At 45.1% G+C, this 27,588-nt stretch overlaps 2 protein-coding genes across 4 annotated transcripts; one reads left to right on the plus strand and one right to left on the minus strand.

Moving 5' to 3' along the window:
• Nucleotides 1-161: 161 nt before the first annotated feature.
• On the minus strand, nucleotides 162-10,560 carry CCDC47 (coiled-coil domain containing 47). 3 transcript variants are annotated; one of them, XM_054000057.1, is made up of 13 exons: nucleotides 10,461-10,560; nucleotides 8,076-8,341; nucleotides 7,847-7,954; nucleotides 6,841-7,015; nucleotides 6,536-6,657; nucleotides 5,915-5,980; nucleotides 5,073-5,174; nucleotides 4,121-4,231; nucleotides 3,733-3,818; nucleotides 2,932-2,990; nucleotides 2,334-2,443; nucleotides 1,995-2,162; nucleotides 162-1,747 (listed from the first exon to the last, which is right to left on the minus strand). In XM_054000057.1, exons 1-13 carry the CDS (start codon nucleotides 10,543-10,545, stop codon nucleotides 1,667-1,669), a joined length of 1,539 nt encoding a protein of 512 aa, XP_053856032.1. In that variant the 5' UTR covers nucleotides 10,546-10,560; the 3' UTR covers nucleotides 162-1,666. The 3 variants fall into 3 exon arrangements, with proteins under 3 accessions (XP_053856032.1, XP_053856033.1, XP_053856034.1); XM_054000058.1 differs by lacking the exon at nucleotides 10,461-10,560 and adding an exon at nucleotides 10,106-10,235 and having other exon boundaries at nucleotides 162-2,162; XM_054000059.1 differs by lacking the exon at nucleotides 10,461-10,560 and adding an exon at nucleotides 9,059-10,010 and having other exon boundaries at nucleotides 162-2,162.
• Nucleotides 10,561-10,822: 262 nt separating this feature from the next.
• Nucleotides 10,823-27,009, plus strand: DDX42 (DEAD-box helicase 42). Its single transcript, XM_054000008.1, has 18 exons — nucleotides 10,823-10,878; nucleotides 12,654-12,890; nucleotides 13,512-13,662; nucleotides 14,232-14,293; nucleotides 15,282-15,318; nucleotides 16,538-16,687; nucleotides 16,904-17,008; nucleotides 17,582-17,701; nucleotides 18,122-18,298; nucleotides 18,787-18,915; nucleotides 19,143-19,242; nucleotides 19,449-19,496; nucleotides 19,976-20,073; nucleotides 20,975-21,251; nucleotides 21,723-21,949; nucleotides 23,186-23,296; nucleotides 23,792-23,893; nucleotides 24,442-27,009. Exons 2-18 carry the CDS (start codon nucleotides 12,670-12,672, stop codon nucleotides 25,645-25,647), a joined length of 3,321 nt encoding a protein of 1,106 aa, XP_053855983.1. The 5' UTR covers nucleotides 10,823-10,878; nucleotides 12,654-12,669; the 3' UTR covers nucleotides 25,648-27,009.
• The last annotated feature ends 579 nt before the right edge of the window (nucleotides 27,010-27,588 follow it).

Here is a 27,588-nt window from a genome sequence, read left to right on the forward strand (position 1 = left end):
TGATGCAAACCCCGGGGGCAAAGTCTCCGTGTCGGCCCAGCCCGGGCTGCACAAGGGGGACACAACTCCTGCAGCCTTCCCCAGCAGGAACCAGCTCCTCCTGCTGCACAAAGGAGGCTTTCAGAGCCTGCTAAATGAAAGGAACACTGAGACAAGCCAAGTAAAGCAGGAGTGTTTCAATTATATTTTACTCTTCATTAGATTGTTCATTTGAATGTTCGTATTACAAAATTAGCTGCCATGGCCCACAACTGGATGGGACTTCAGGAAAGCTGTCCACTTACTCAAAAGAGCACAAACTAGTATTTCCTTTCAAAGAACTCTGTGAAACAATAACATATTAATCTTTAAAGCTAAATAGTGCTAAAATTTCACATAATCTACATTAGTTTTGGTTTTAAATAATTTTACCAACCATTATAAAATTAATGTATTTGCATGTATCAGGTTACAGACATTTGCATTTCAATCAGGGTGAAGTATCCCATGCTGGAACAAGGAGTTTAAGCAATTGCTGTTTCAACAGCAGCTAATTCTTATTGCCTCAGAACCAAGTTTCCATGAAGTATTGGAACAAGAAAATGCAGGACGTTGTTTCCCCACAAAACTGTTAAAAGTCTGTTACAAGCAACAATAAAATGCCTTCTGGACAGGAAGCATTTATAAAATGCAGAGCTCTCCCAGCGAAGTGCTTGCACAGGGCATTCACTTCATTCTTCCCATTTAGATTCAAAACCCTGAAGAGATGGCTGACCAGATGAAGAGGACCAATATCCTCTGGCTTGGGGAGATCAGGAATTGCAGCTACTCCACTAGATCTGGCTCCTGGCTGAAGTGAACTGGGCAGCAGCTGCTGAGATCAGGAGAGAAGGGGTTGAGGCAAACTTGAACTGTTAAAAATACTGAAGGAAAGCTGGCTGAACTGCTAACCCACCCTGCACTCACTGCTGAAGGAACACTGTGCTGACTTCGCAGGTTCCACATTGAGTTAAGTCTGCAGCATCCAAACACACAAGTAGGAAACTGTCCATGTATTCCATTCCCTTGGTTCTAACCATCTCTGTTTTACACATAAGCCAATCATGCCCACAGGTGACCTAATACTGCCTCAGGCCTTTGTAAAAAAAAAAAAAGAAGATAAAAAAAATCTTCTACTTCTGTTAGAACTTCTATTCTACTGGGCTTAAATCCCTGAAGAATCCATACTGTGTATGGAAATCTCTAAGTGTTGTGCCTGGATGCAAATAAATGCACACAGTAAATGTTTATTGTGCAGATTGCCTGCCTCCCCCTAAGTTTTTCCCCTTTCCCTCACAATAACTAAAATCAAATTTTAAAACCAAAGCATGAATATGTTACCAGCACACATGGACAGGTTTACAATCTTCTGTTTTTAAAGAACAAATGACAAAAAGCATTCAAGAATATTGCAATTTTTTTTTTAACAGACAAGTAGCAAAACTTTGTACCACCTGGAACAGAACTGCCGAGACAAAGCTCTCCACACATTTTGCTGTAATACTTAAATAAGTAACACCAATGCAAGAACTTTTCTCTTGATGGTTACTAGTGTTCAAGGAGTCAGAGGATTATGGAGTCACGTAGGTCTTTGTACCCTGTGAATTACAGTTCCACAGGTGGCACCGAGACACTTCTCACAGCACAGTCACATGGCTTTCACTTTGATTTGCTTCATCTTCATCTGCTTCTTCTCAAGCTTCTTCTGCTCACGCCGCAGAGCAGCTTCCTGTAGGCAAGGACAGGGATCCGAATGAGCACAGGCGATCTCTTCAAGGAACAAGCAGATCATTTCAGAACCAAACAACAAAACCCTCCAGCACTGGGTTCACAGCTCACTGGGAGCCTTCATGTGTTTCAGAAAGGAGCAGCAAACAGAAATCAAAGTTGCCAGTGGTACTATACCTCCAGGCAGCCCTGGAGATCTCCCAGGAGGGATCTGCCAGCAGCCTGTACCAACGTGAACATCCCCTCACCTCCAGCCGACGCTGTTTCTCAGGATCCTCTTCGTTCATGATTCGCTCCTTCTCCGCCCGTTTCTTCTCCTCCCGGCGGGACTGGGCAGCCTCCTGTCTCTGCACATGAGTCAGCTTGAGGAAGTTCTCTTCCACCCGAGCCCTGTTCTTGTCAGCTTTTTGTTTACCCTTTGCACAGAGAAAAGCAAACGCAGTTTTTACTGTTTTCCCCACAAGCAGGATGCAGTATCCCTACCAGTCGTACAAGAAACGTAAGGATCCAGTGGATCCATACGGACCCAGTGGTGACGGTTCCAATTCCAAACGACGTCAGAAGACAGAAAACCAGACACTACTTACTTCTCTGTTCAGGCGGAACTTCTTTGCTTTGTCAATGGAGTAGATAACCATGCTCATCAGAGGCAGCAAAGACTCCATGTCCTTTGGGGAAGTGTTGCCTGAACCAGGCACTGAAAAAAAAGAGTTCCTTGTTCATTCACACAGACTGGCAGTACTCGTCTGCTTGCTGTGATGCTCTTCCCTTATGGCTCACACTGTTCATGAAATAAAGATGCTCTTATGCTGCTCTTTAGGAACCTTCATTTAGAGCTATAGGCTTCAATTTTGAAGAGATTTGAAGATCTATTCTTTTCTAGAATTCTCCCAATTCTTTTATTTCAAACCAACCGAGCCTGTGCAAGTTCAAACTGCTGTGCTTGTGGTTTAAAAACAAGCCACACTGAGAGACAGGAGCGTGAGCTGAGGTCAAGAAGAGCAAGACTGAGTGTCCTGTTATCATGACAATATTGCTGCCTTCTGTTTATCAATGATCCTGCTACATGCACTGAAGCCACTCATCACACATTATCTTCCACAGGTGACAGATCGTGAGCATGTGACTTAGCCAAATAAAGCCACACACTCCCCCCCACACACACAGAGACAACAGAGCCCTTACCATTAAATGTAAACAAAAGTGTCTTTTTAGTTTCAGGCAGTTTTGTAAGCTGGCCCTCCCTGGAAGAAAGAAACAAGTGTTTGGAAAAAGTGAAGAAAAATGCAAAGTTACTAACATTGGTCTGAAAAACCATCAAGAACCAAAAGACACTTGGAAAGTAGTTGAATAAAATAAACATTAAAAGCCTGGCTATTATCCAAAGTTAAGTTTCAAACTAATCAGATTCCAGAAGTGTTTTACCCAAAAGCCTGCAGAGAAAAGGCATGAGTGTGAAAACATACAGCACCAGCCCCTCTAAATGTCAAGAGGGCATGCAAGCACTAAGAAGGCCTGTATATTTTGAATTACATTCAGCTTCACACACCCCCTTGTTCTTTATGCCACTAAAGATGTCTAAATATTTTAGGAGAACAAAATATTTTCTCAAGAGTTTAAGTATTCACTGCCCACAATCCCACAGTGATTCTAATTTCACATTCTAATGTGAAAATCTCAGTCCTACATTTCACAGATCCTCAACAGTTTTAGTACAAGGTATACACATAAACTGTCTTATAATTAAATCAAAATACGTCCCTTTATGTTCATTTATTTATTTGCCTGTGAGCGTAATACACAGGCACGTGCAAAAACCTACGTGGGAATTCAGATAAGACACATCACCCACCACTTGGCAATTCAGAAGCAGCCCCTGAAAGCACCTCTGGACTAGGAGGCTCAGGGAAACAGCAGAGCTGCTGCCTGTGTATTGCTGAGGCACAGCTGACAATCAGCCCCACAGAGCTCGGCCTTTGTACGTACTCTTGCATAAGTTTTGGACCGGAGAACTGGTCCGAGAATTGGACAGAGTCAATCTTGTCAGCGTAGTGTGTGAGGAAGTGGATCATCTGGAAGAGAAATGGGTGTTAGTTTTTCCCAACACCAATCCAGCTGCAGCCTACCCACTCCACAGGGGTTTGCCAGGTTCCCTGCCCATGGCACGGGGTTAGGACTGGATGGTTTTTAAGGTCCCTTCCAACCAAAACCGTTCTACGCTTCTATACAACACTCAGGAAATTGCTGTGCCCTGCTTGCCACAGTGACACTGGCAATGAACTTTCCCCTTTAACTTTTCCTTTTAACTTTTTTAGAACATACAAGTTGTAAATGCCAGGATTACCAAGGAGTATTTGTATTCATTCAAGTTTACCTTAGCGTCCATCATTCCCTCCGTGACCTCTCCCATCTCTGACAAGATAGCCAGCGAATCTGGAAGCCCGTATTTTGCACCAGACTTAGGTTTATCACTGCAGAACTCACTCTGTTTCAAAGAGAACAACGTGAAAGAAAAATAAACACAAGCCTGTAAATATCTTATTAGACTGAACTGTTCTGGAACTGAGGGACCTTCAAAAGTACCTGAAAAGAAACAATAAAAAATACACTCATTCACTCATCCTGGCTGGGGACATTTCAAACAAAGTAAAGCACACAGCATCAACACTCTTTAAGCTAGTATTTTCCTTCAGAAGTCAGTATTTTAAGGAAGAAGATAAAACAACTCTAATACATACATACTGGAGTGTTCAAAGTGGATTAAGGCATTTTGCTTACATTGTTTGATAACAGAACAAAAACTGGCATCCTACCAACCACACATCATGCCATTACTTGAGAGAAAAGATTTTTTTAACATTACTTGTTATCACTGGATTCTTTACAAGCTCTGCAATTCTTTTCATGGCTTGAACATATGGAAAGTTTTAATTTCGGATCATGTGAAAACAGATGACTTAAACCTAAATTTTCCAAATCACATATCACTAATTAAGTTTACTTTTCAATCCTTGAAGATGTCTTTTGTGCAAATGAAATGAGGTGAAGTGACACTCATGTTTGCTGATAAAAATCTGCAGCCTCTCTTAAACCAACTATACCCCAAAAGAAAGGTGTAAGCTGCTTTCCCCAGCCTCTTTCCCTGCAGGTCTGATGGGGGGAGCACTTCTGGTGGTTGATTCCATTAGACTTTTATCTGTAAATAAATATCTTTTCCACACAAATTCCAACAGGTCAGTCACAGGTTTTCAGCTGTTCCCAAGAAAACAATGAATATGCAGATTAGATTCTTATATGCTATTATTTATCAACGTGCATGTACATACCAGGTCCTGCATCTCTTTCTGAAGTCTCACCAGTGCTTTTCTGGTTCCAACAGCAAACACATACGTGTCCATATCTTCATCATTCATTGTCACTTTTATTTGCTGTGAAACAGAATATTAGCCCTGGTCAGATTTCAATGTTTGGCTGATACTTTGATTCCTAAGAACAAGGACTAAGCAAGGACAGACACAGCTAAGAAAAAGGTGGTTGATTTAAAGCTTTTCAGTATATCTTAAAGTAAGGAAGCTTTTTAATTAGACTGAGCACACCATTCAGTATTGTGCTGTAATGACAGTGACTAGAACAGCAGAGTTATAAAAATAATTTGCAATTAAATATTTTGATGTAAGTAAATACAATTACAGATGCATGGGAAGAGTATTCACAGTGCACACAGTCACTGTTTTTCCAAATGTAACTCTCCTGGCACTTATGCTCTCTAAGAGCAAGTTGGAAGGCAAAAGGTAACATTAAGAATATAATATCCAGACCAACATATGGGTTTAAGCAGTCCTATTCAGGCAGACTGAACAGACAGACGAACAATCACTAAGTATTTCAGACTGTAAAACCACTTTTTATCAATATGACATCTCGAATCATGATAGACCCACAAAACCACTCAAATAAAATCCACAGATAAAGCAACTTCCAGTCATCAGCAGTTTGCATTTCACAGGCAGGAAAGAAATACGAACAATTCTCTGAGGTTGTTTCAATAGTTACTGAACTGGAAGATATGGAATACTACAGAAATCACCTGGAAAAATCAAAAGCAGCAGAGCAGAACCGAAGGAATGCAACGGTTTAGCAGAGCTAATCTGAAGGGCTGAGTACGCACCACTTGGTCTGACGCCGGCCTCATCATGCGTGCCAGGACATTCAGCAGGTCCTGTCTCTTGAGAAACTAAAAACACAAGGTGGTAAACACAGAAAGCAGCTGAATAGACAACAGTAAAAAACTCCTTCCTAATATCTAACCTGAGTTTTCTCTGTGTGACCAATACAGCTCAAAAGCAGGCCCTTTCTGCATTGAGGAGTTTCTCAGGGCTTTGTTCCCTCAAGTCAGAACGTGAACTCTGGGAATGTTCCAGCCCAGGTCCAGGGCTTCGTATTTGTCTTTGGTGTACTTCCTTGGAATTCCTGCTGGTCCATTTATCCCTCTAAGTGGCAAATGGGCTCTTCAGCCTACAGTTACCTCTGTTCACACTACACCTCTGGTTTTTATAGTCTTCAGGCAAGCACTTGCTCTTTGGTGCCAAATTTAAGGGGCAGAATACAGGTCTGCACAGACCTTCAGATGACCAGTTTTTCCTCATGTGTGTGTACTCAGAACTCTGTGTCTGAATGTGAGCACAAATGCCAAGCTGGGATTCCATGTTGCCCACACAGGAATGGGAAAGCCTCTAGAACCTGACAACTGGTGACACGTAAACAGCACCACAAACTCCCTCATTCTTACCTTTAACTGGATGAGCATTCCTTCACAGCATACCCTTCCAGAGCACCACAAGTTATATATGTGTTCATTTTCTTGATTTAGTTTCCCAGTGCTTGTAGCTTCTTTATTAGTGCCATCATCCCCTGAGGAAAACAACAGTGAAAGAGCTGCAATCTAAACTCACAAACTGAGACACCACAGTTCAGCAGAAGGCTTACAGCTCACGATACCATAGTACAGAGAAGGATTCTCTACAGCCTAAATACCAGACTAAACCCAGCTTTATTCAAATACTAAAACCGGATCTTTGTCATTATGGAACTCACCAACAAGAGCAAAGTTACTTTCCAGCAGCTCCCTGTGAGTGTTGAACCAAGCATGAGCCAGGCGGTTGTTTTTGTTCTTCCCAATGATGTAGTTCATGATGTAAGCCAGCAGACCTGTTACCATCAGGATCTCCATGTAATAACTCTCCCAGCTGTTTTGAAGGTGAGCAGGGACCTGTGGAAAGGTAACAGAAACTGTGATTTACATATTGAACAAGTGGATTTTATACACACAAAAATTTGGGAAATTTGAGTAGTGGAGAGGTTCCATCCCCAACACAGCAATAAGCTCCACAAAGGCAACAGGAGAGAGCTAAGCCTGCATAAAGCACTTGGCTTACTGGGGCACAGTAATCATACAGGAAACAAGTGATAACAGCATTCCCAAAATACCTGCTTAATAGAAAAGAAGTACTCACTTCCAAGTGAGCCTGGGCTAGCACACATCCCTCAGAGTAAACAGTCCAGCACTTCAATTCACTGAGCATTTGAGCTTGATACCCTGTCCATCACAGCATTATCTGACCATCATGTAACTTCTTTGCAAATCCAAACACCCAATTCCCAAGAACATTCTCAGGATGCCAGCAAGAGCCACAGACTCCATGGGGCAGCATGATCTTGCCACCTCAGAGGCTAATTAGCCATTCTGCTATCACTGTACCACCCTTGAGTCATAAAAGTACCAAATGTTAATTTTCACTGCCAAGGTCAGCTATAATACCTAGAAAGAGATCTCAGGGGTAATAAAAATGCAGACATTGAGCACCTGATCATCTGTGGAAGACTGTTTTGGGAGGCGTGATGCAGGTGATGCAGGGTGGGCTGAGAGATTGACTTCAAAAACCAACAGAGTTGACTGGTTCTAATCTGACACTTAAGCCACAGACAAGCTAAAACCACACAGTGTTCATTGTTTAGTACCCCAGTAACATTCCTAGCATATTGTCTTAGGAAAATAAGTGATGAAACTCCAAATAGACACTGGATCAACAGTTATACCTACATTAACTATTGTTATGGGGTCTTTATTTTTGCTATGAGATGCATCTGGTTTCTCTTCATACCCTTCAAACTCCTCATCATCGTATGGCTCACTCTCGGTGTCACCTTCCTGAAGGATGAAATCACAAACAGTATGAAAATCCAAAGCCCAGCAAGTAAAATCCAAAAAGAGGAAGAAAGGTGCAGAGACGCTATTAGGAAACACATAGAGGAAGCAGGCAAGGCCTTACCTGTGTGTCTGCATCATCAAAGTCTTCCTGATTTTCATCCTGACCTTCAAGCTCTACAGTGGCTTCTTCTTCATCATCTTCTGTAGTGATGATCCTCTGAGGAGACTCTGTGACTGTATCTTCACTCACATCTTCAAATTCAGCAAAGTCATTATCATCATATTCCATAATATCATCTCCATCCTCAAATTCATCATACTTTGCCAAAGAAAAGCTCCATGGGATGAACAGGACAGCGATAAAAATATATAAATTCTTCATTTTCACTGGAAAAAAAATTTACATAATTACAAAAAGTCCTCGTCAATTCTGTTACATCACACCTCCAGTAACCCCCAACTCACAATGCACAATTTGAAAACGCTACGAGTCAGACCAGAAAGAGAAATAAACCCGTGCCTGATCTTGCCATCTTTTCTATAAAGAAAGTGACTACTGGTACAAGAACAAAATAACTCTGAAGGAGAGGTTCTGGACTCTGTTGCTTGTGGCAGCAGCAAATTCACATCAGGCCACACTGTTGAAATGAGCTGAGATGGAAAGCAGGGATGTTCTGCTACAAAACCGACTCTCCAGTAGCATCTCCCAGCCAGCTCTGCCAGCCCACTTCCAAGACCACATTCTGTGTCTACAGTTGTTATTAATTAGCAATTAGGCACAGTTGGAGCATTGAATGTGTAACAGCAGCAGTAAATCTTAAAATGCACTTGATTAATTTAAACAGCAATGCTCTGATAGCCTCTGCTAGTCTAAAAGTGCCCGTCTGTGATTTTCTAGGCTGCACACTCAAAACTAAGTTCCCACAGTGTCCCATCATGATTTCTGCATAGATACAAAGACCTTTTGTTGGAAGTTATGCCAAAAAAAAAAAAAAGACTAGAAGAGATACTGCACTGCTCCCCATAACAAAGGAGTAAACTGGGGCTCACGAGCCCAGAGCTCTCCCCACATCAGCCAGATCCCTGCAGAGTTTGTCAGTTCACCTTGTTTTGCCCTCAGCTTCCTGTCTCTTCTGCTTGAGTTCAAAACTTGAGTTCAAAACAGTCTCAACCTCCCCTTCAGGTTGGAGCACCTTCTCCAAGGTCCAAAAAAGGCAGCAAGAACCCCCCAGCTGCACTTCACAACCAGGCACAGAGGATCAGCTGCATCAGGCTCTGCTGTCAGGCTCATTTTACTCCCTCCCGCAACCAGATCAGAGTGGGAACCTGAATGTTAATCAGAGTGTTCTCTCACAAACTTAGAATAGAAATTATTTGTTTCTAAATTTGACCAGCATTCCTCTGAGTGCCTCATGCAGGGAATCCACTGCTATGAATGACAAGGACGACTAAAATAAACACCTTTGTCAAACACTCCTCACTCCAGCAAAAACCCGCACAGAACATGGTCACAGAACCTTAATCAGGATGGAAAGTTCAGCAAGGCCGACCCCAGGAATTTGGAACATGGTGTGGGAACATCACAATTTTATGTGAATTTAAGCAGGAAAAAAACCCCAAAATACTATTTAGATAGGACAGAATCTACACGCTGTTAAAAATGACAGAACAACAGAGCCACCTGCTCGACCAAACTCTTAACATTTCACATTAAGAACTCCAAGACTATTTGAGCACATCCACCTTCAGAAGACCCAACAATTCCAAAGAGCTTCGTGCAAAATAAACTTCTACAGCCAATTCGAAGGATACAGTTGAACCAGAGGTGGGTGAGAGCTGGAGCACCCCTTTAGGTCAGCAATCTCAGAATGGCTTCCAAGTTCAAATTCCAGGAAGCAGAATATCCTCGGCAGGCCCTCCACGACCCACACGCCACCGACTTTCCCCTTGCAAGAGGAACCGATTCATTCTCCGATCTCCACCCCGGCTGCGCAGACCCCATCGGCAAGAGAAACTACTTCAACAATGCCAAGGCAAGCACTGCTGCTGCCTGTGCTGAACATTCACCAGCTCGGGTAGATCTCGAGCCTAGACCCGAGCTCGGTGGCAGATTTTGGAGAAGCGTCCGTCCCCAGCAGGTCGGGCCCTCACCGTGACCCCCGCCCGAAGCGGGGACACCACCCTAAGGTGCTCGTTATCCCGCCGCTCCGGGGACGCTCCCAGCTCCTTCCCGGAACACGAGTCAAGGTTAACCAGATAAAATCAGCGATCTGCCGGCCCTTGGGCGCAGCCCCTCTCGCATCCCCGGCCCCGCCGCCAGCTCCTCCCGCCCCGCGGGGCGCAGCACAGGCCGCGCACGCCCGGTGCCCTCCGCGCCAGGCTGCTCCTCCCGGGGACCCTGCCGGTACCGAGCTCCCCGGAGGGAGCGAGCCGCGCCCGGCAGGCCTGGGGAGGTGGGAGCGGGGTGTCCCGCCCGGCGGGGCCGCGGGGGCCGGGGCCGCGTTACCTGAGTCACGGGCCCGGCCCCCGCCCTCCGCTCCGCTCCGTGCCCGCCGTACCGGGGCGCCTGCGCCGTGCGGGCCCCGCCGCATATGCGGGGGTGTGCGGGTACACACGAGTAGGGCAACCCGGCCCTGCGGCGCGGGAACCACCCGAGAACCAACCAGGAACCACCGGGAAAGCAGCGCGGTCCCGGGGCCGCCGCTGACGTTACCGTCTCTCGGTTTCGCTGCCGGGGTCCCGCTCCCGCCTTTGCCCGGTCCCACCGCCCTCACTCCCCGCTGCTTCACCTGCGGGCGGTGCGCGTGCGCCGGGGCACGCGCGGCCGCCGCGCGTCACTCACGCACAGTGCGTGGGCACGTCGGTGCGTCCGTCCCCACCCCCCGCCCCGGTAACCGGGGAAGTGGCGGCGGCGGCGGCTGCGGGTGAGTGCGGGGGGCTGAGGGGCGAGGGAGGGGAGCGGGGCCGGGCCGGTGGCGGAGGATCCTCCCTCGCCGGCCTGCGGGGCCTCTCGCGGGCGGCACCCGCCGTAGCCGCGGCCTGGAGCGCGCGCGGGCAGCCCGGGCCTGCCCCGCACAAAGGGCCCGCCCCGCACCGCGGTTCCGCGGGCGGGAAGGGCCCCGCGCAGGGCCCGGTGTGCCGGGACAGGGCCTGCCCGCGGCTTCTGTCCCCCCCCGGCCCCTGTCCCTGCCGTGGCCTGCGGAGGGCGATCCCGGCGGGCGGGGGTCCCTCCGCCCTTCCCCCTTGGAACGGGAGCGGCTGAGGCGCATCGCGGCCGTGCCCGCGGATCCCGGGCGCCGCAGGCGGGGTCCGTGTCCCGCGAGTCTCCTCCCGCGGAACGGCGGCCGCAGGGCAGCGAAGCCCCCGGGGTTTTCCTGCGGTCTCTGCGTCCTGTGGGAACCTCTCCCTGTTCGCTCGCTGCTGGCGAGTGGGCGAACTGACCGTGTTTTGTACTTTTGCTGCTGTATAATAAAAAAGTGGTCCTCCTTATTTTTTTTTAGATAGTGGAAGGGGGGAAAAGGTGGATAAGTACAGTGGGGAAGAATTCTTACAATCAGATTTTAACTTAACAGTTTTCAAAGATTCCCACTGCGCTGTCACAGCCGAAATGCGGTTCCCCCTCTCACCCCTCCGTTGCACTTTTTGACCTCCCAGTGCCGCGGATCCGCAGGTGTAAAAGCTACAGGGTGTCAGGACAAGAGGGAAAACAGGATTCCATGGAGAGCAGAGTTTCCCCCGAAATCTACTACTGAGCTTTGGTCTTGACTCGAGATTTATTGAGCAAGCCCCAAGCTGGTAAATGTTCAGCACAGGGACCGGCTGCACTATTTACCTTCAGATTGTTTTGAAGTTGTTTCTTTGCCAGTGAGTTCTGATCTCATTGAAGATTCTCAGTGTGAGGATTTGTTTAATAAGACTTGTAGCCTTTGGACAGTCAATTATAATGCATTGGAAAGCAGTGGGTGTCTTGCTCTTTCCTGCCTCACAGGTATGATTTGCTGGACCATGCAGGTAACTAAATGACTCAAGAATGGAAACTGTAAATATTAGTATATCAGTTCAGGCATCATCTTAGAAAATCAAAGACAGGGCAGACACTGTTATGTGGAGTGTTTAAAATATTGTTTGAAAAACAGAGATTGGGGAGCATATAAATATATATATGTACAACAAATAGAGATGGTATGTATGGCTGAAGGTGGTTTGAGAGGCAAAGGCTTTTGGCAGAGATGTGCCTGGGCTCACACGGGGCTGCTCTGGGCCCGTTTCTCTGGAGGCTGCTGGGTTGCAGGAGTGAGGTATTGACAAGCCATGAAACACTCAGATGGGACAATGTGGACATGCAAAGTATGCTGAGCTGCCTTTTCATCTCTTGTTCTTCCTGGTGTTCAAAGTTCTGGCCTTGGGTTTGTTTGTGTTAGACTGCAAACAGGACAGGTAACATCTTAAATGTGTTTAAGTAATCCTTGAAGGACACGACCTGTTCTGGAAGACAACCACTTTGTTTTTATTCTTTGGAATTGTGGTTATATTCATACTGACATTCCTTTTTGGGAAACAGATTAAACTCTTGTCACTCAGAGTTCTACAAGTCCCTGTGTCATGACTGAAGTGATCAACTAACAAGAAAAATCATGACAATTACCTGTAACTGCCTGAATCAGAAAGAGCATTAATTTGTCTTTTCTTGTTTTAACAGCTATATCAGGGACATCATGAATTGGAATAAAGGTGGACCTGGTACTAAGAGAGGCTTTGGGTTTGGTGGCTTTGCCATAACACCTGGCAAGAAAGAGGAGCCCAAGCTGTCTCAGCAGTCCCACAGTGCTTTTGGCAGCGCCGGCTCCTCGGCAGCATTTGCGAAATCGGGGCCTCCTCAGCTGCCTTCCTTCTACAAAATTGGGTCAAAGAGAGCCAATTTTGATGAGGAGAATGCGTAAGTACAGTTACTTCTTGTGTTTATGTAACCCTAGATTTTAATATTTTTATGTTTCTGAGGTCGGAGGAAGTATCTGTGACATTTATATAAGTAAATACAGAATAATATACTTAGAAAACTGTGAGATGCTACGGTAGCCTGCAGAAGCTTTCCTCCTCCAGCTTTCCCCTCTGGAGAACATATTTTATTCACTCTATGGTCTTCTCAGAGTTGGAGCCAAGTAGGATAAATTTGGGTGTCTTTTGCACAGGAAAACATTGATCTCCACAGTTCTTTACTAACCCTTCTCTTGGCTGCATAAATGTATAAATAAGACAGAGAAAGTTGGGATTATTCAGTCTGGAGAAGTTTGGGGCTGACCTAATTGTGGCCTTCCAGTACCTAAAGGGAGCCTAAAAGAAAGATGAAGAGAGACTCAATTTTATGTTATCTCTTTGCCCTGCCATCGCTTTGAACTTTTAACATGAATAATTGTAAATAAATAAATCTCAACATCTTCTCTTGTGTCCATACTGACTTCTATTGTCCATGTGGGTACCTTGACTCAACCAGAAACCATGAAAAACAGCACAGTGCTGTAAACCATGTGCTGACTGGGCTGTTGTTCACTTTCTTCAGGTACTTTGAGGATGAAGAGGAAGATTCCAGCAATGTGGAATTGCCCTACATTCCTGCAGAGAATTCCCCCACCCGGCAGCAGTTCCATTCCAAATCAGCGGACTCTGACAGCGATGATGATCCTCTGGAGGCATTCATGGCTGAAGTGGAGGCAAGAGCCAGCTCGGGGGATGTTTTTTCATTGCTGTGGCTGTACCTGTGTGCAGTCAGGGGCAGCAAATGTCACTCAGGGCTTTGGCAGCTGCAGTCAAAATGCCACTTAACTTTGCGGTGTTAGTTAGACCTCAAAAATGGATTAGATATGACTTACAATAACTTAACTGTTTAACTGCTTTGAGGATGTCAGAACAATACAACATAGAGCTCTGCTTGTTTCTGAATATCAAACTAAGATTTTCTGTGTTTTTCACTACCTAAATGGAAATTGTTTGTATTTATGATGAGCTGATTTTTGGCTACAGTTCTGTTATTAGTTGGATTCAGGAGAAATATGGGGAAATTATTTTTTCAATAGCACTGTCACAAGCTTAGAGTAGTATATAAACTCAAAGGTACTAGTAGGAGAATTTATTTAGCATAATCAGATATGGAACAAGACAAAAATTAGTCAAAAAAGTGTTGTCTCTGTGACATAATGGTTTAATTATTCAGGAACTTGTTTCCCTTCCATGTTTTACCATCTTGGTCTTTTTAACATGTGACAACTTTATGACCTGCTAGGATCAAGCTGCTCGAGACATGAAGAGACTCGAAGATAAAGACAAAGAAAAAAAGAACGTTAAGTAAGTTCTCTTTTATCATTCCCATGCCTGCCTTATCTTGTATGGTGCTCAGAGAATTCCAGTGCATTTTGTTGTTGATGGTTGTTCATTAGACAGTGTAGTATATACCAAATAAACATCATTAACCTGTGCATGAGATGCTGTAAAAATAGGATAATAGGGAAGAACCCATAGCAAACTGCAAAACCACTGAGAGTTATCCCACACGAGAAGCCTTTCTAGGTCACAGAAATCGGGGCAACACGTTGTACTCCTGCCACTTTCCAGATCAGCCTGGATAGGTTTTCTGCTTCCCACACCCTTGGAGAGATCAGGATGGTTTAGCTTAAAATTGCATTTATGTGAGCAAAATAACTCAGTGCTGCTGTACCTGGATTACTGGAGACTCTTCCAAACTTGGACTGGGTTTTAGACATTAAAGCTGATAGATTAGGTAGCACATGACGATGGGGGTACTACATTTAGAGTTTAAAACAATTTAAATTCATGCAGCTTAGCTATTTGTTTTGACTAAGGAAAATAATTATGCTGTTGATTCTTGATAGAAATGTCAGATATAGTGGTAGAAGTTACATTGCATGGGGTTGATCAGATTATACATGGTCCTGACACAGAACACCGGATCCAAATCACCACCTGGGGAAGTTCTGAACTGGATTTGCACTTCCTGGCTCATATTCCTCTTCAGTTATGGGACTTCTGTAGCATCAAGAGCTTAGACCAGGATGATCTTTGATGTGGCTTCTGCTGGGAAGATGGAATCCTAATCTTTCAGTCTCAGTACTAGAAGTAAAGAGAAGTCTTTGCAGGGTCACTGCTATGGTTGGCACCAGATATGAAAACTCCATGGGTCGGGAATATAAATGTTGCCAAGTTGATAGTGTTGTGTCTTCCACGAAATCTGGAGCTCAGCACTAATCAAATGAAACTATTGAGCTGAGTCTGTGGAACACTTGCAGGGAAGTTTTTTCTCCGCTTGTTTTTCCAGGGGTATTCGAGATGACATTGAAGAGGAAGATGACCAAGTGAGTTCCTATGCAGTCTTTCTATCTTCTTTTTTGTTGTTTTGTATTTTTTAACTTTTCCTCTCCCAACACATAACTACTAGGGACAAACAAAATTCCAGTGTCATGCGCAGTATCTGGACAATTCAGCAGGAAGCTGTAGTGGTTACCCTGCTGTCTCTACCCTTCTAGGTGTTTAAGAAGAATAGTAGACAATTGCATTCACTGAAGAAGATTTTTTCAGTCAGTTTGAACTTAAGTTTCCTGTACAGATTGTTCAGTGTCTGAGGATCTTACACATTGCAATTAGCACAATCAGCTCCAGCGGACACCAAGGAGAGGCTGTTGGACTGTGGAGGCTCCTTGCAGTGAAATGTGGGGTCTGTTCAGGGCAAGAATCAGGCTCTTTGATCCCTGTTTTCAGAGAAGCTCCAGTTCTCATTGAGCTTTATAAGTATCACTGTAGAAATAATAAAGAGAAAAAACTTAATTTCAAAATGTACCTTCCTACTGAGTTGTAGTTACTAACAGTTGTGTTACTTGCATTAATGCAGAGCTTGGCATGGTTGTCTGGCCTCTGCTTCCAGTGTGGTGAGTGTAGCTGTGCCAGAGTTTGAGCCAGTGAGAATCTGAGAGACACAAACATCTTTGTGAGCAACCTGGGGCTGCTTCACGTGACAGGGTGACAGTGTCTTAACTCAGGCTTGTCTTGAAGGACTCTTCTGAAATACATTCTTGCACATTTGTTGTTGACTCTCTCAATGAAAATTAGATCTCTTTTCATCTCCTGAAGTCTAGTTAGGGGAAGTAAAGAAACTATCTTTGGCATGTTTTAAAAAGTCAATATCATATGCTTAGTAACAATGTGTTTTCTGGTTAGAAACCTACAGTGTTTTGTTTTTTGTGCTTTGTTCATGTGGAAATAAGAATAGATCCTTCTGTTGGTAAACATAACAAGACTTGGTAGAAGGAGTTGTGAAGCAGACACAAGAGAAGTTTGGCTTTTAGGAGCATTTTGTGTGTATCTGACACTGGAGTGGTTTTGTTCATTTGTACTTCTTGTCCTTCAGGATGTATCTGTTGGTGTTTATTAGAAGAATCAGTTCTAGTGAAAGTAGTTCCCTTTTTCCTCAATGGCGGGTGTGAAAGCAAACAGCTGCTTAGCACATTCATCACTTCAACAAACAGAAGTACTTTTGCATCCTATTGTATGTGAGTTTGCTGATCTGTTTTGCTGCAGGAAGCGTATTTTCGCTACATGGCTGAGAACCCCACTGCTGGTGTGGTACAAGAGGAGGAAGAGGATAACCTGGAGTATGATAGTGATGGGAATCCAATTGCACCGTCCAAAAAAATCATTGATCCTCTTCCACCTATTGACCATTCAGAGGTAGGAGGGACTTCTGTTCTGTTCTGTTTGAGGCATTACAGAAAGCAGGAGCTGAGGTGGCCCCTGTAATATTTCAGTGCTTTCTCAAGTAAGTCATACTAAATTTCCTTGAAATGGCTTCATTTAAGCAAGTGTTCTGGCAGACAATTAAGAACTTCAGAAAAAAAAGGAATCTTGAGTCTGGACTAACTGAGTAATGAATTAATTACATTGCAGATTGAATACCCACCATTTGAGAAAAATTTCTATGATGAGCATGAGGAGATCACCAGCCTGACCCCGCAGCAAGTGGTGGAGTTACGGCATAAGCTGAATCTCCGGGTAAGCTGGTCACAAACTGCTCTCCCAGCAGCTTTTAACTCCCTTTCAGCTTTGGACTACCTTAGTTTAAATGAAGATTTTCACTGGGAACTCCAGCTTTTGAATCCAGTCCTCTCAGACACCTGCAGTGACGTTGATTTCTTGGAAGTCTCCTATGGATTTGTGAAAGTGGGCAGTGAGGAATGCTACTTGGACCAAAGACCTCCAGAGCTAGCAGTTAAAACTGGAAATAGATGCAGAAATTAATTCTTTGCCATTTCTGACGTGTTAGTGGGGTGACCTTCTGTGAAGGGAATTATTTGGTGTTAAACACCAGTTTAGACACAAGGAGGTAAAAACAATTCAGTAGCTTATTTAGTAGCTCATGTTATTGACAGATAATTAAATTTTTATACCTGAAAGTCATATTTACACAACACATCTGGAATTTGCACCCAGTTAAATTTAATGTCCACTCAAAAAGTATAGTTCTTTTTCAGAGGCAGAGAGACCTGTTTTGTTTTCTTTTTTTAACAGATTGCTTTCTGTTTTTCTCTCACTGTTCATGAACAAAGATCTTTTTCTCTTCCCAAGGTCTCCGGGGCTGCTCCTCCAAGGCCTGGCAGTAGTTTTGCTCATTTTGGGTTTGATGAGCAACTTATGCATCAGATTAGGAAATCTGAGTATACCCAACCCACTCCAATACAATGTCAGGTGAGTGTTGTTACTTCTCAAACTTGTAATGAGAATGAAAATAACACATGCAAAGCTCCCTCATCCACATGACAAGGAGACAGATTAAATTCTAGTTGCCTGCAGAGTGGGTTTTTCTAGAAAAATGGCTTTGGTATTTTTTAAACAGAAGTTTGCCCACTTTTTTTCTTGTTGAACCACTGTAAATATATCCATATTCCTTTTTCATTGTGGTTTGTTTTTTTTTTTTTTTTTTTTTTTTTTTTTTGTGAACGAAGAATATTCAAGTGATGTCTCTTGCCTAGAGAAATTATGAAAAAAAAAAAGGTTCAGGGTTTTTTTGTCTTGGGCTTTCCTCGTTACCCAAGTTTTCCTGTACTGCCTAGCACAAGGATGTGCTAGACTGGGCGTAATGTGGGCTTCCAATCTCCTTCTTTTTAGGGTGTTCCAGTGGCACTAAGTGGCAGAGACATGATTGGGATAGCCAAGACTGGAAGTGGGAAAACAGCTGCCTTCATCTGGCCAATGCTGATCCACATCATGGATCAGAAGGAGCTTGAGCCAGGGGATGGTCCCATTGCAGTGATCGTCTGCCCGACCAGGGAGCTCTGCCAGCAGGTAGGTGTGTAGCATTCCTGTATGTACCAGCCAGTCTGCTTGGAGAAGAAGGCAAAATTCTTGGCAGAAATTATCAGATAACCTCAGGAAAGTATTTGAAAAAACTACTTTGTGCATGAGTAGCCTGGGTCCAGCTCACAGCTCTTTCTTACCATTGTTTTCTTGAAGAATCATGACAAACCTAAAATTTTTAATTAATCCTACATTATTTTTAGGTTTAAGAATGCTGTGCATGCATCGTGACAAATTGTATGTGCAAAAGGATAGAGCCTGCAGGTTAAATTACTGTTGGGTGCCTAAGTAGGTTTCTCAAGTTACTGGAAATTATCCACATGTGTCGAAGTATTCACCCCTGAGGAGTTTGGAATCATTTCATTAAGTTAGTAGCTGAAGAGTGCATTTCAGGCTCCACGCTGCATTTCCAGGGTGGGTGTGTTGTCCCAGAGCTGTGTGATGTGAGCTGTGCTGTGTTTGTGTCACACCCTCAGATCCACTCCGAGTGCAAGCGCTTTGGCAAGGCCTATAACCTGCGCTCCGTGGCCGTGTACGGAGGAGGGAGCATGTGGGAGCAAGCCAAGGCCCTGCAGGAGGGGGCAGAGATCGTGGTCTGCACACCAGTAAGTACCTGTGTGCACCAAAACCAGGGTTTTGCACTGTTCAGCTTGAAAAAAGTTGTAAGAATCTGTTCCCATGATGTGAATATTGACACTTAATTCTAGACTGGAGCCTTGAGATGTTTTCTGTTCTAAATCTCTGGTAAGTCAGGATGAAAATCAGCTAGGTGGTTGTATATATTAACATGTTTTTAAAGGTGCTTTAAAAACCTGGAGTTTTTTCTTACTAGGGTCGTTTGATTGATCATGTGAAAAAGAAAGCTACAAACCTGCAGAGAGTCACTTACCTTGTGTTTGATGAAGCTGACAGAATGTTTGATATGGGGTTTGGTACGTATTGAACCAAAGTCACTATTTTGGAAAGCAGTGATGCCCAGTCCTAGCTTAAGGGGGGTCTGTAAAATTAAATAATGAGTGAGAAGCATTTGTTCTTTCTGTGATTATATGTTAAATAAAGCTATGAAATTGCATTTTGACTTAATTTTTCTAAACAATGAGCTTGCAGGGTTGATTAGAGCATTTCTTCTCCTTTGCAGAATATCAGGTCAGATCAATCGCAAGCCACGTACGTCCTGACAGACAGAGTGAGTAAACAGTGAGTCTGGAGCAGAGCTTGGATTTCCAGTTCTGGGCACAGCCACACCAGGAGACTTGTGCCAAAGTCCACTGGTGTTATTCTCAGCGTGGGCTGTTGGGAGGGAGCAGTTGTGACATGTGGGCATTCAACTCATCTCTCTGTAATCCCTCCACCGACTGCACTCAGAGCAAAGATGATTAGCTGAATTCATGTTCATATGCCTTGAAATTCAGTGTTCTGAGCTGCCATGAGAGAAAGTTCACAGCAGTGCCCCGTATTATCAATATTTCAGATGCTATGAAATGTGTTTCCATTTCATGGTATTCTAACAGTGGTTGGTAATTTCCATTAGAGCCCATAAAACCTCAGCTTCAGTTCACTGACGCTCAGGAATCTGGGTCCTCCTTCACAACATCTGTGCAGTGTTTTTACAGTTCTGAAAGGAAGTTTCTACTTCAAGGCATTTGAAGCCTGTTTCTCTTCCAGCCCTCTTGTTCAGTGCCACGTTCCGTAAGAAGATTGAGAAATTGGCTCGGGATATTCTGATCGACCCAATTCGGGTTGTGCAAGGAGACATTGGAGAGGTAACTCCATGATACTTGTGAGACACTCAGAGCAAGGAATTTTCTGTTTCTGTTCTCTGAAATTTAAGTTAAACTTCAAGAATCGTCATTTATAGTTAGTTTTAAATCATTTGTGCTTAGCAAAAATAGAAAGTTTTAGAAATAGTGGGTTTCTATTTTTATCTTGTTGACCTTTCTGCCAACAAATATTCCTGCAGTGTTGGGAGGTTTCATCGAGGAGTAGAACATTAATGTGGTGGTTTATTTTTGTTATTAGGCAGAATCAATGGTTGTATCTTTCAGTTTTGTCTCAAAAGCATAAACAAAGCCATTGAACTTCTGCAGTGAAGAATTTGAAAGTTAAAATCTCTGTCCTGTGGTTTACATGGGAATGTTGATGCTGGACTTGCTTGACAGTGACAGCTGAACTTATCAGCAGGCTGGGATCTAGTAGGAAGCTGATGAAGTGGGCAGATATAAACTTGCTGGGAAGAAACTTTGCTAATAATATATTGAAACTGTTGAGAAATTTCACAAGATGCCTTCAGAACATCCTTCTTTCAACCAGTTCTCTGTAGTTTTTGGTTTTTACATCAGGTCCCTTTATAACAAAAAAAAAAAAAAAAAAAGACTGCCTGAAGCCCCTTCTTTCTGTGAAAAATTTTCCTTGATTTTGCTTAAGAAAAGCACCAGCTTTCACAGCTCAATCACAGTGCCTCTATTCATTGATCTAAACTATTACTGTGTAATGGGAGCATCATCCTTGAAATAATACTGAAATGTGTAAAAATTAAATCTTGCAGAGAAAACTTGCAGGTAGTGCTGTAAGCTGCACCGCGCTGTATTACTTGTGATGCAGAATGTGTGGGAAGTCTGTGTATTCCTCCCACCTTCCTGACTCTAAGGACATTTCTCCCCTTAGGCCAATGAAGATGTCACTCAGATTGTGGAGATTTTCCCCTCTGGGCCCAGCAAGTGGAACTGGCTGACGCGGCGCCTCGTGGAGTTCACGTCCTCGGGGAGTGTCCTCCTCTTCGTCACCAAGAAAGCCAACGCAGAGGAGCTGGCCAATAACCTCAAGCAGGAGGATCATAACCTGGGGCTGCTTCATGGGGACATGGACCAGAGCGAGAGGAATAAAGTCATTTCGGAATTTAAGAAAAAGGGGATCCCCATCCTGGTAGCTACTGATGTGGCAGGTACGTGACCTTCTGGAAAGCAGCTCAGATAAGCTGTTGGTATCAGCAGAAAGGCAAGCATGTTTCAGTGGAAGGCAGCCAGGTTGGCTTCTGCACCTCCAGGACACTGTTTTCCAGGTGCTTTTCAGAACCAAGGAATATCCTGAGCTGGAAGGGACCCACAGGGATCATGGAGCTCAACTCCTGGCCCTGCACAGACACCCCCAAGAGTCTCACTGTGTGCCTGTGCAGTACATGGCATTGGCAAGGGGGGGTTATTTTTAGTCTCTTAATGATGCCTAAATTACAGCCTGACATTTTTTAATATACAGAAAGAAAAGCTGTGTCTTAAGGAAGTGGTTGCTGTTCATTCATCAGCTGATGTTCCTTTTGCCCGCAGGACCAGAGCAGGGTGATACCCTGGTACCAGAGGAATTGCTCTGAGTTAATTGGGGATAATGACACTTCTCACCACGTTGCTCTTTCTTCCAGCTCGAGGGTTGGATATCCCTTCCATCAAGACTGTCATCAACTACGACGTGGCTCGGGACATCGACACCCACACGCACCGGATCGGCCGCACCGGCCGCGCGGGGGAGAAGGGAGTGGCCTACACTCTGCTGACCCCCAAGGACAGCAACTTCGCTGGTGACCTCGTCAGAAACCTGGAGGGTGCCAACCAGCACGTGTCCAAAGAGCTGCTGGATTTGGCAATGCAGGTATGAACCAGCAAAACTTGAGGTGAGGAAGTTTCACTTCCTCAGATTCAGCACAAAATCAGCCAGCTCATTTTGCTGGCTCCGTCATGTGTTAGCAGTGACCTTTTGGGGATCTGTCCTGGTTTAAAGTAGGTTTCCTAGTGTTTTTAATGGCCTTTGAAAGAATCCATGAAGATTTTGTAACACAGTATGTGATCTATTTTGGAGCCAGGCACTGCCTAGGAAATGAGGAGCTGTAATCTGCTGATGCCAGCAGAGCATTCCAGTATCTCATTACAGTCAGATTTATAGCAGGCACCTGAGAGATGCAGCTTAGTTGAAAGCTAAACTAGAAAACAATTACAGGGACATTCCCTCTGTGAAAGGGTTGTTGCTTGATCATTCCACCTGCTTGCCAGTGCTCTCTGGCAGGTTTGCTATATATAGGTATGACAGGTAGCTGCAGCAATTGTACTTGTGCCACTGAACTTACCAACTCTTTAATTTCTTGTCTTTTGCTGCCTATATAGCTGCAAGAGAGCCCAATTGGCAATTCCCAGTTGCCAATCTGGGGATTTGGCAACTCCCAGATTCAGAGATGGATTAGCAGGCCTGTGGACACATAAGCAAGTAGCTTGGACAGCAGCTGCCAAAAGCAAATACTTTTTCTGACGCAGGCAGCATTTTCAGAAGGGACTGAATTAGTGAGGCAGAGCTCCCCTGACTGCCTTGAGAGGAGCCTGTAGGAAGACAAATGACTTACTCACATTTGGAGAGACTGTAGGGCATAAAAAGAGGTGCAGCCAACTACTATTTAAACACCTGGAAATAGCAGATCTGTTTGGGTTGACATTCCCTGGCCACTGCTCGGTACAGAAAGTTTTGCTGACAGACCCTCATTTCTCCTTAGCCAAGCACTGGGCTAAATCAGTGAAACCAAAGTATGAGCAAGAGCAGAGCTCCCAAGTGATGGCATTGGAAATCGTGTTTATTCCTGGGTTTATTAGAATGTAAACCCCCAAAACCTTAACCTGAATGAGAGCTGAAGGTGTAAAATTAGTTTTCATAGAAAGCATTTGTAACTCAAAGCATCAGACCCACATGACAACTGCCTACAGCAGCTGTGTGGTTAAATGGAAAACAGTATTTACATTTGTCTTTTGAAATGCTCAGTATCCCTTTTCTCTCAGCCTCATTGCATGCATTTATGAAGCTTTTTATTCCCTGTGTTGAGAAAGACTTGTCCTTCTCTTACAGAATCCATGGTTCCGGAAATCCCGTTTTAAAGGGGGGAAGGGCAAGAAGCTGAATATTGGTGGAGGTGGCTTGGGATACCGTGAACGCCCCGGGCTGGGCTCAGAAAATACTGTAAGTAGAGATGCTGAAAAGGTTGTTCACAGATTCTTGGAACTTCTTCACTTAGTATTGATTACTCTTTAATTTAAAAAAATCTTGGTACTGGATTACAGTGTCTGCTTTAAAAGTTCTCATAGCTCAGCATCTTTCAGAATTAGGATCATATATCTCAAGTGAAAGTCTCCTGTGCTGTTCTTCTCTTGTTAAGAGCTGGGTTTTTTTTTAGAGCTAGAGTGATCCAGAACATTTGAAGATTCCTCATAAAATAGGCTGTTACTGTAAAATAAATGCTAATAAATTGCTTCAACATTTCTGCCATTTTCAGTGATTCTTGGCAGAAAAAAGAAATGGAGCAAACTGTTCCACTGCTCAGGGGTCTCCAGAAGTCTGTCATCCTTAGTGGATGTATTTCCTGAGTGCAGGGACAGGATAGATGTGAGCAGTGGTTGAACTGAGTGTGTCTATGTGGAATAAACCTCTGCAGTTGCCCTTTGTGTTTTTGCACAGGACCGTGGAAACAACAACAGTGTGATGAGCAACTATGAGGCCTACAAGCCATCCACAGGGGCCATGGGGGACAGGCTGACAGCAATGAAAGCAGCTTTCCAGGTTGGTTCCATGCTTGGACTCCTTTTCTCCCCTGAAAATGCAGCAGCCCTGTTATTTCAGGGAAGCTGGGGGTGGTGGATGTGGCTGTGTCACTTGGAGCACACTCAGCCTGGCAGTCCCAAGTGGTGGAATTAGGTGCAGGCTGGACTGAACACATGCGCACAAATTTGCCAAACTTACTTTGTTTTCTGCTGCCTCTTTGCTCTTCTTTCTTTCTGGATTCTGCACCTGGGCTCGATTCTGTTGAGGTTGCTTAGCAGCAGTAGTGTAATTGCAATCAAAAGGGGAAACAGAAGCTCTTTCTCTTCAGTGTAAAAATTAATCCCACAATGTAAGAATTCCCTTGTTGGTGTTGTGTGGTAGGAGGTGCCTGTCACTAACTCTGTGTCCATAAGCACAGGAGGAATGTAATCACTCCAAAACTGACTTTTTCTAGGAATTCTGTTGCCCCAAAATCTAAGGTGGGCCTGTGAACGCACAATGACTCCGTGTTCCGTGGGGCAGCACAGAACCAAATCTGCTCTCTTTTGTCTCTCCCTTTCCTGCAGTCCCAGTACAAGAGTCACTTCGTTGCTGCAAGTTTAAATAACCAAAAGACTGGGAGCTCTGCTGCTGGTGCCAGTGGCTGGACCAGTGCCGGGAGCCTGAACTCCGTCCCGACGAGTTCAGCGCAGCAAAACGCCGCCAATCCCGAGAGCCCCATCGCAGCCACCGCGGCAGCGAAGGGGGTCCCGGGCTTCACCAGCACGGGCAGCTTGAGCAGCGTGCCCACCTTCCCGAGCGCCGGAGCACAGGGCTTCAACAGCACAAACGCCAGCACCAACAGCCGAGAGGGCGGCGGCGGCATTGTCAGAGAACGGTACAACGACAACCGGAACAGTCGGCACGGCGAGGCCCCGCGGCGAGGGGAAGGCGGCGGCGGCCGAGGGGAAGGCGGCGGTGGCCGAGGGGAGGGCGGTGGTGGCCGAGGGGAGGGCGGTGGTGGCCGAGGGGAGGGCGGTGGCCGAGGGGAGGGCGGTGGTGGCCGAGGGGAGGGCGGTGGCCGAGGGGAGGGCGGTGGTGGCCGCTTCAGCGAGGGCCAGCGCTTCAGTGAGGGCCAGCGCTTCAATGATGGCCAACGCTACAATGAGGCCCAGCGCTTCAGCGAGGGCCAGCGCTTCAGCGAGGGCCAACGTTTCAACGAGGGCCAACGTTTCAACGAGGGCCAACGTTTTAACGAGGGCCAACGTTTTAACGAGGGCCAGCGCTTTAACGATGGCCAACGCTTCAGCGAGGGCCAGCGTTTCAACGATGGCCAACGCTACAATGAGGGCCAGCGCTTCAACGAGGGTCAGCGTTTCAACGAGGGCCAACGCTTTAATGATGGCCAACGCTTCAACGAGGGCCAGCGCTTCAACGATGGCCAACGCTTCAACGAGGGCCAGCGTTTTAACGATGGCCAACGCTACAATGAGGGCCAACGTTACAACGAGGGTCAGCGCTTCAACGACGGCCAGCGCCACAGCGAAGGCGGTGGCCGGCACAGTGACCCCTCCCGGCACGGCGACGTCCATCGCCACAGCGAGGGCCGGCACTTCACCGACTTGCCGGGCGGCAACCGCAACAACGGCGACAGCAGGAACAGCACCGAGGGGAGGAACAGCGAGAGCAGGAATGGAGAGAACAGGAAGGAGGCCAACAGCCGAGACAACAAGACAGATGGTTTTGCTGTCCCAGAGCCCCCAAAACGGAAGAAGAGCCGGTGGGACAGTTAAAAGCTGGGGGTTCACAGGCTGGAGTCTCTGCAGGTAGTGTTGTCGTTTTCCAGAGGATTTCTTGGGGTTTTTGGTAACTGGTTGTTGAGCAGCTGGGGCAGGAAAAGGAAACCACGAGAACCCCCGTGCAAGTTCATCTGGACAGATTCACCCGAACGAAATGCACACAACACTTAGTGAAAGAAATAATTTTGATAAAGCTCCCTGGGTTCTGCTTTGAAACATTCAGTGCTTGAGTGACTCTGCTGGATTTCAACAGATCTTCTTGACAAAAAGAAGCTGTTCCACATCCTTGGAACGTTAAGAAACTGTTGTCCATAGAAGTATAAATTAGTCTTTTCTTAACCAGCGTTCACATTTACAAACCAGTCCAGTCCACCTAGAGATGCTCAGGACCTGCCTGTTAGACATTAATCTTGCAGCAGTTTGGTCAGTATGGTGAGTTCTTCCTCCATCTCCTTTTTACATATTCTCCCCAAATAATTTGGTCTCCAGGTTACCCCTTACCTCTCTCCCCATCAACTAAGAATGTGTCAATTTGCTTTGCTGAAGGTGGGGCAGAGCAAGTTGATTTCACTTTTTCGGGGTTGATTTTTTTTTTGTTTGGTTTTTTTTTTGGTTTTTTTTTTTGGTGGTTTTTTTTTGTTGTTTTTTTTTTTTTTTTTTGTGTGGAGCTGTTCAAGGGTTCCTTCTCCATCCCAGCAAACCACAAATTCACTTGTAGTGTAGCTTGGACTCCCTGGCTTGTTTTTGGTCAGTATTTTAATTCCAATCCCATTGCCCAGATTTTTTTTTTTTTTTGAAGAACCTTATGTTTTCTAATATCGTTCATTCTGGTGGAAGCCTGCATAGCAAACCTGTGTCTCTGCTGTGCCTATGCACCCTCTGTTCTGAGAGGGTTGAGTGCTTTCTTCAACTTAAAAACGAAAAAGGGAAGACAATGTAGATAGACCACAACAATCAGAGGCTGGAGCCCCCCAAGAAGTGTGGCTAAAGGAAGAAGATTCGGAAATTCAGGGATCTGTTGCTCAGAAGCCTTTAGGGAGAACTCAGAAAACAACTAATGAAAAGAAACAGCTCAAATCTGGCCCTGTTTTGGACACATGTAGTAAATCTGTAAAATCTTACTTGCCCATTTTTAACTCTGTGTGTATTCCCATTTTTTAACTTTTTTTTTTTTTTTGCCACAAGGTAGGGAAGAACTTTTCAGTTGGGACATGTCAGCACCCACCGCTGGCTCGTTTCCACTGGAAGATGTACCAGAAGCTGTCAGGGTTTTGTGACATTGTGATGTTTTCTTTATCAGCTGTGCATTTACTTTCTGCTTGCTCTAGTAAATGTTTTATTACTGGTACAAAAATATGCAAGCACGTGCTTTTTATTTTCCTCTCCCTTTGGCTGCCCTGATGTCCGAATGGAGAACTGACAGTCTGGAGATCCTACTGTGTCTGTCTCAACAGAAGTTGTGGATTGTAGTTGATAAAATACTTCCTGTGGTTTGTCTTAGTATCTTTCACCCCAAAATGTTTCACTAACCCTGTTTTAGCTTCAAGGTCTCCTGGGGAATAAATTTTCCTCCACTTATAAGAGGAAAGGATACAGCCCAGGACATGTGGGACATCATGCCAGCTTTTTGTGGGGTCATGGGCAGACCTGGAAAGAGAAGTCACCAACAGTCCCAAGATCTGACTGACACCTGAACTGGCTACAGTTCAGACACCACGTGATTATTTGGGCCCCCCCTCAGAAACCAGCTCTGATCTGCTGGAGTTTTTAAAAATAGTTTCCAGAATTCACTCCTCACAGTCTGGGCAGGAATTGTTGCCCTGGTTTGAGCTTTGCACATTTGGTGTGAAGACAAGGGTGTTTCAGGGCAGACTGGCAGGGCTTTACAAGCTGTTGTGTTCCCCTTCTCACCCTGAAGGTTCATTGCTGCAATTA

Source organism: Vidua macroura, chromosome 27 (genome assembly GCF_024509145.1).
Source record: "Vidua macroura isolate BioBank_ID:100142 chromosome 27, ASM2450914v1, whole genome shotgun sequence".
Classification (NCBI taxonomy): domain Eukaryota; kingdom Metazoa; phylum Chordata; class Aves; order Passeriformes; family Viduidae; genus Vidua; species Vidua macroura.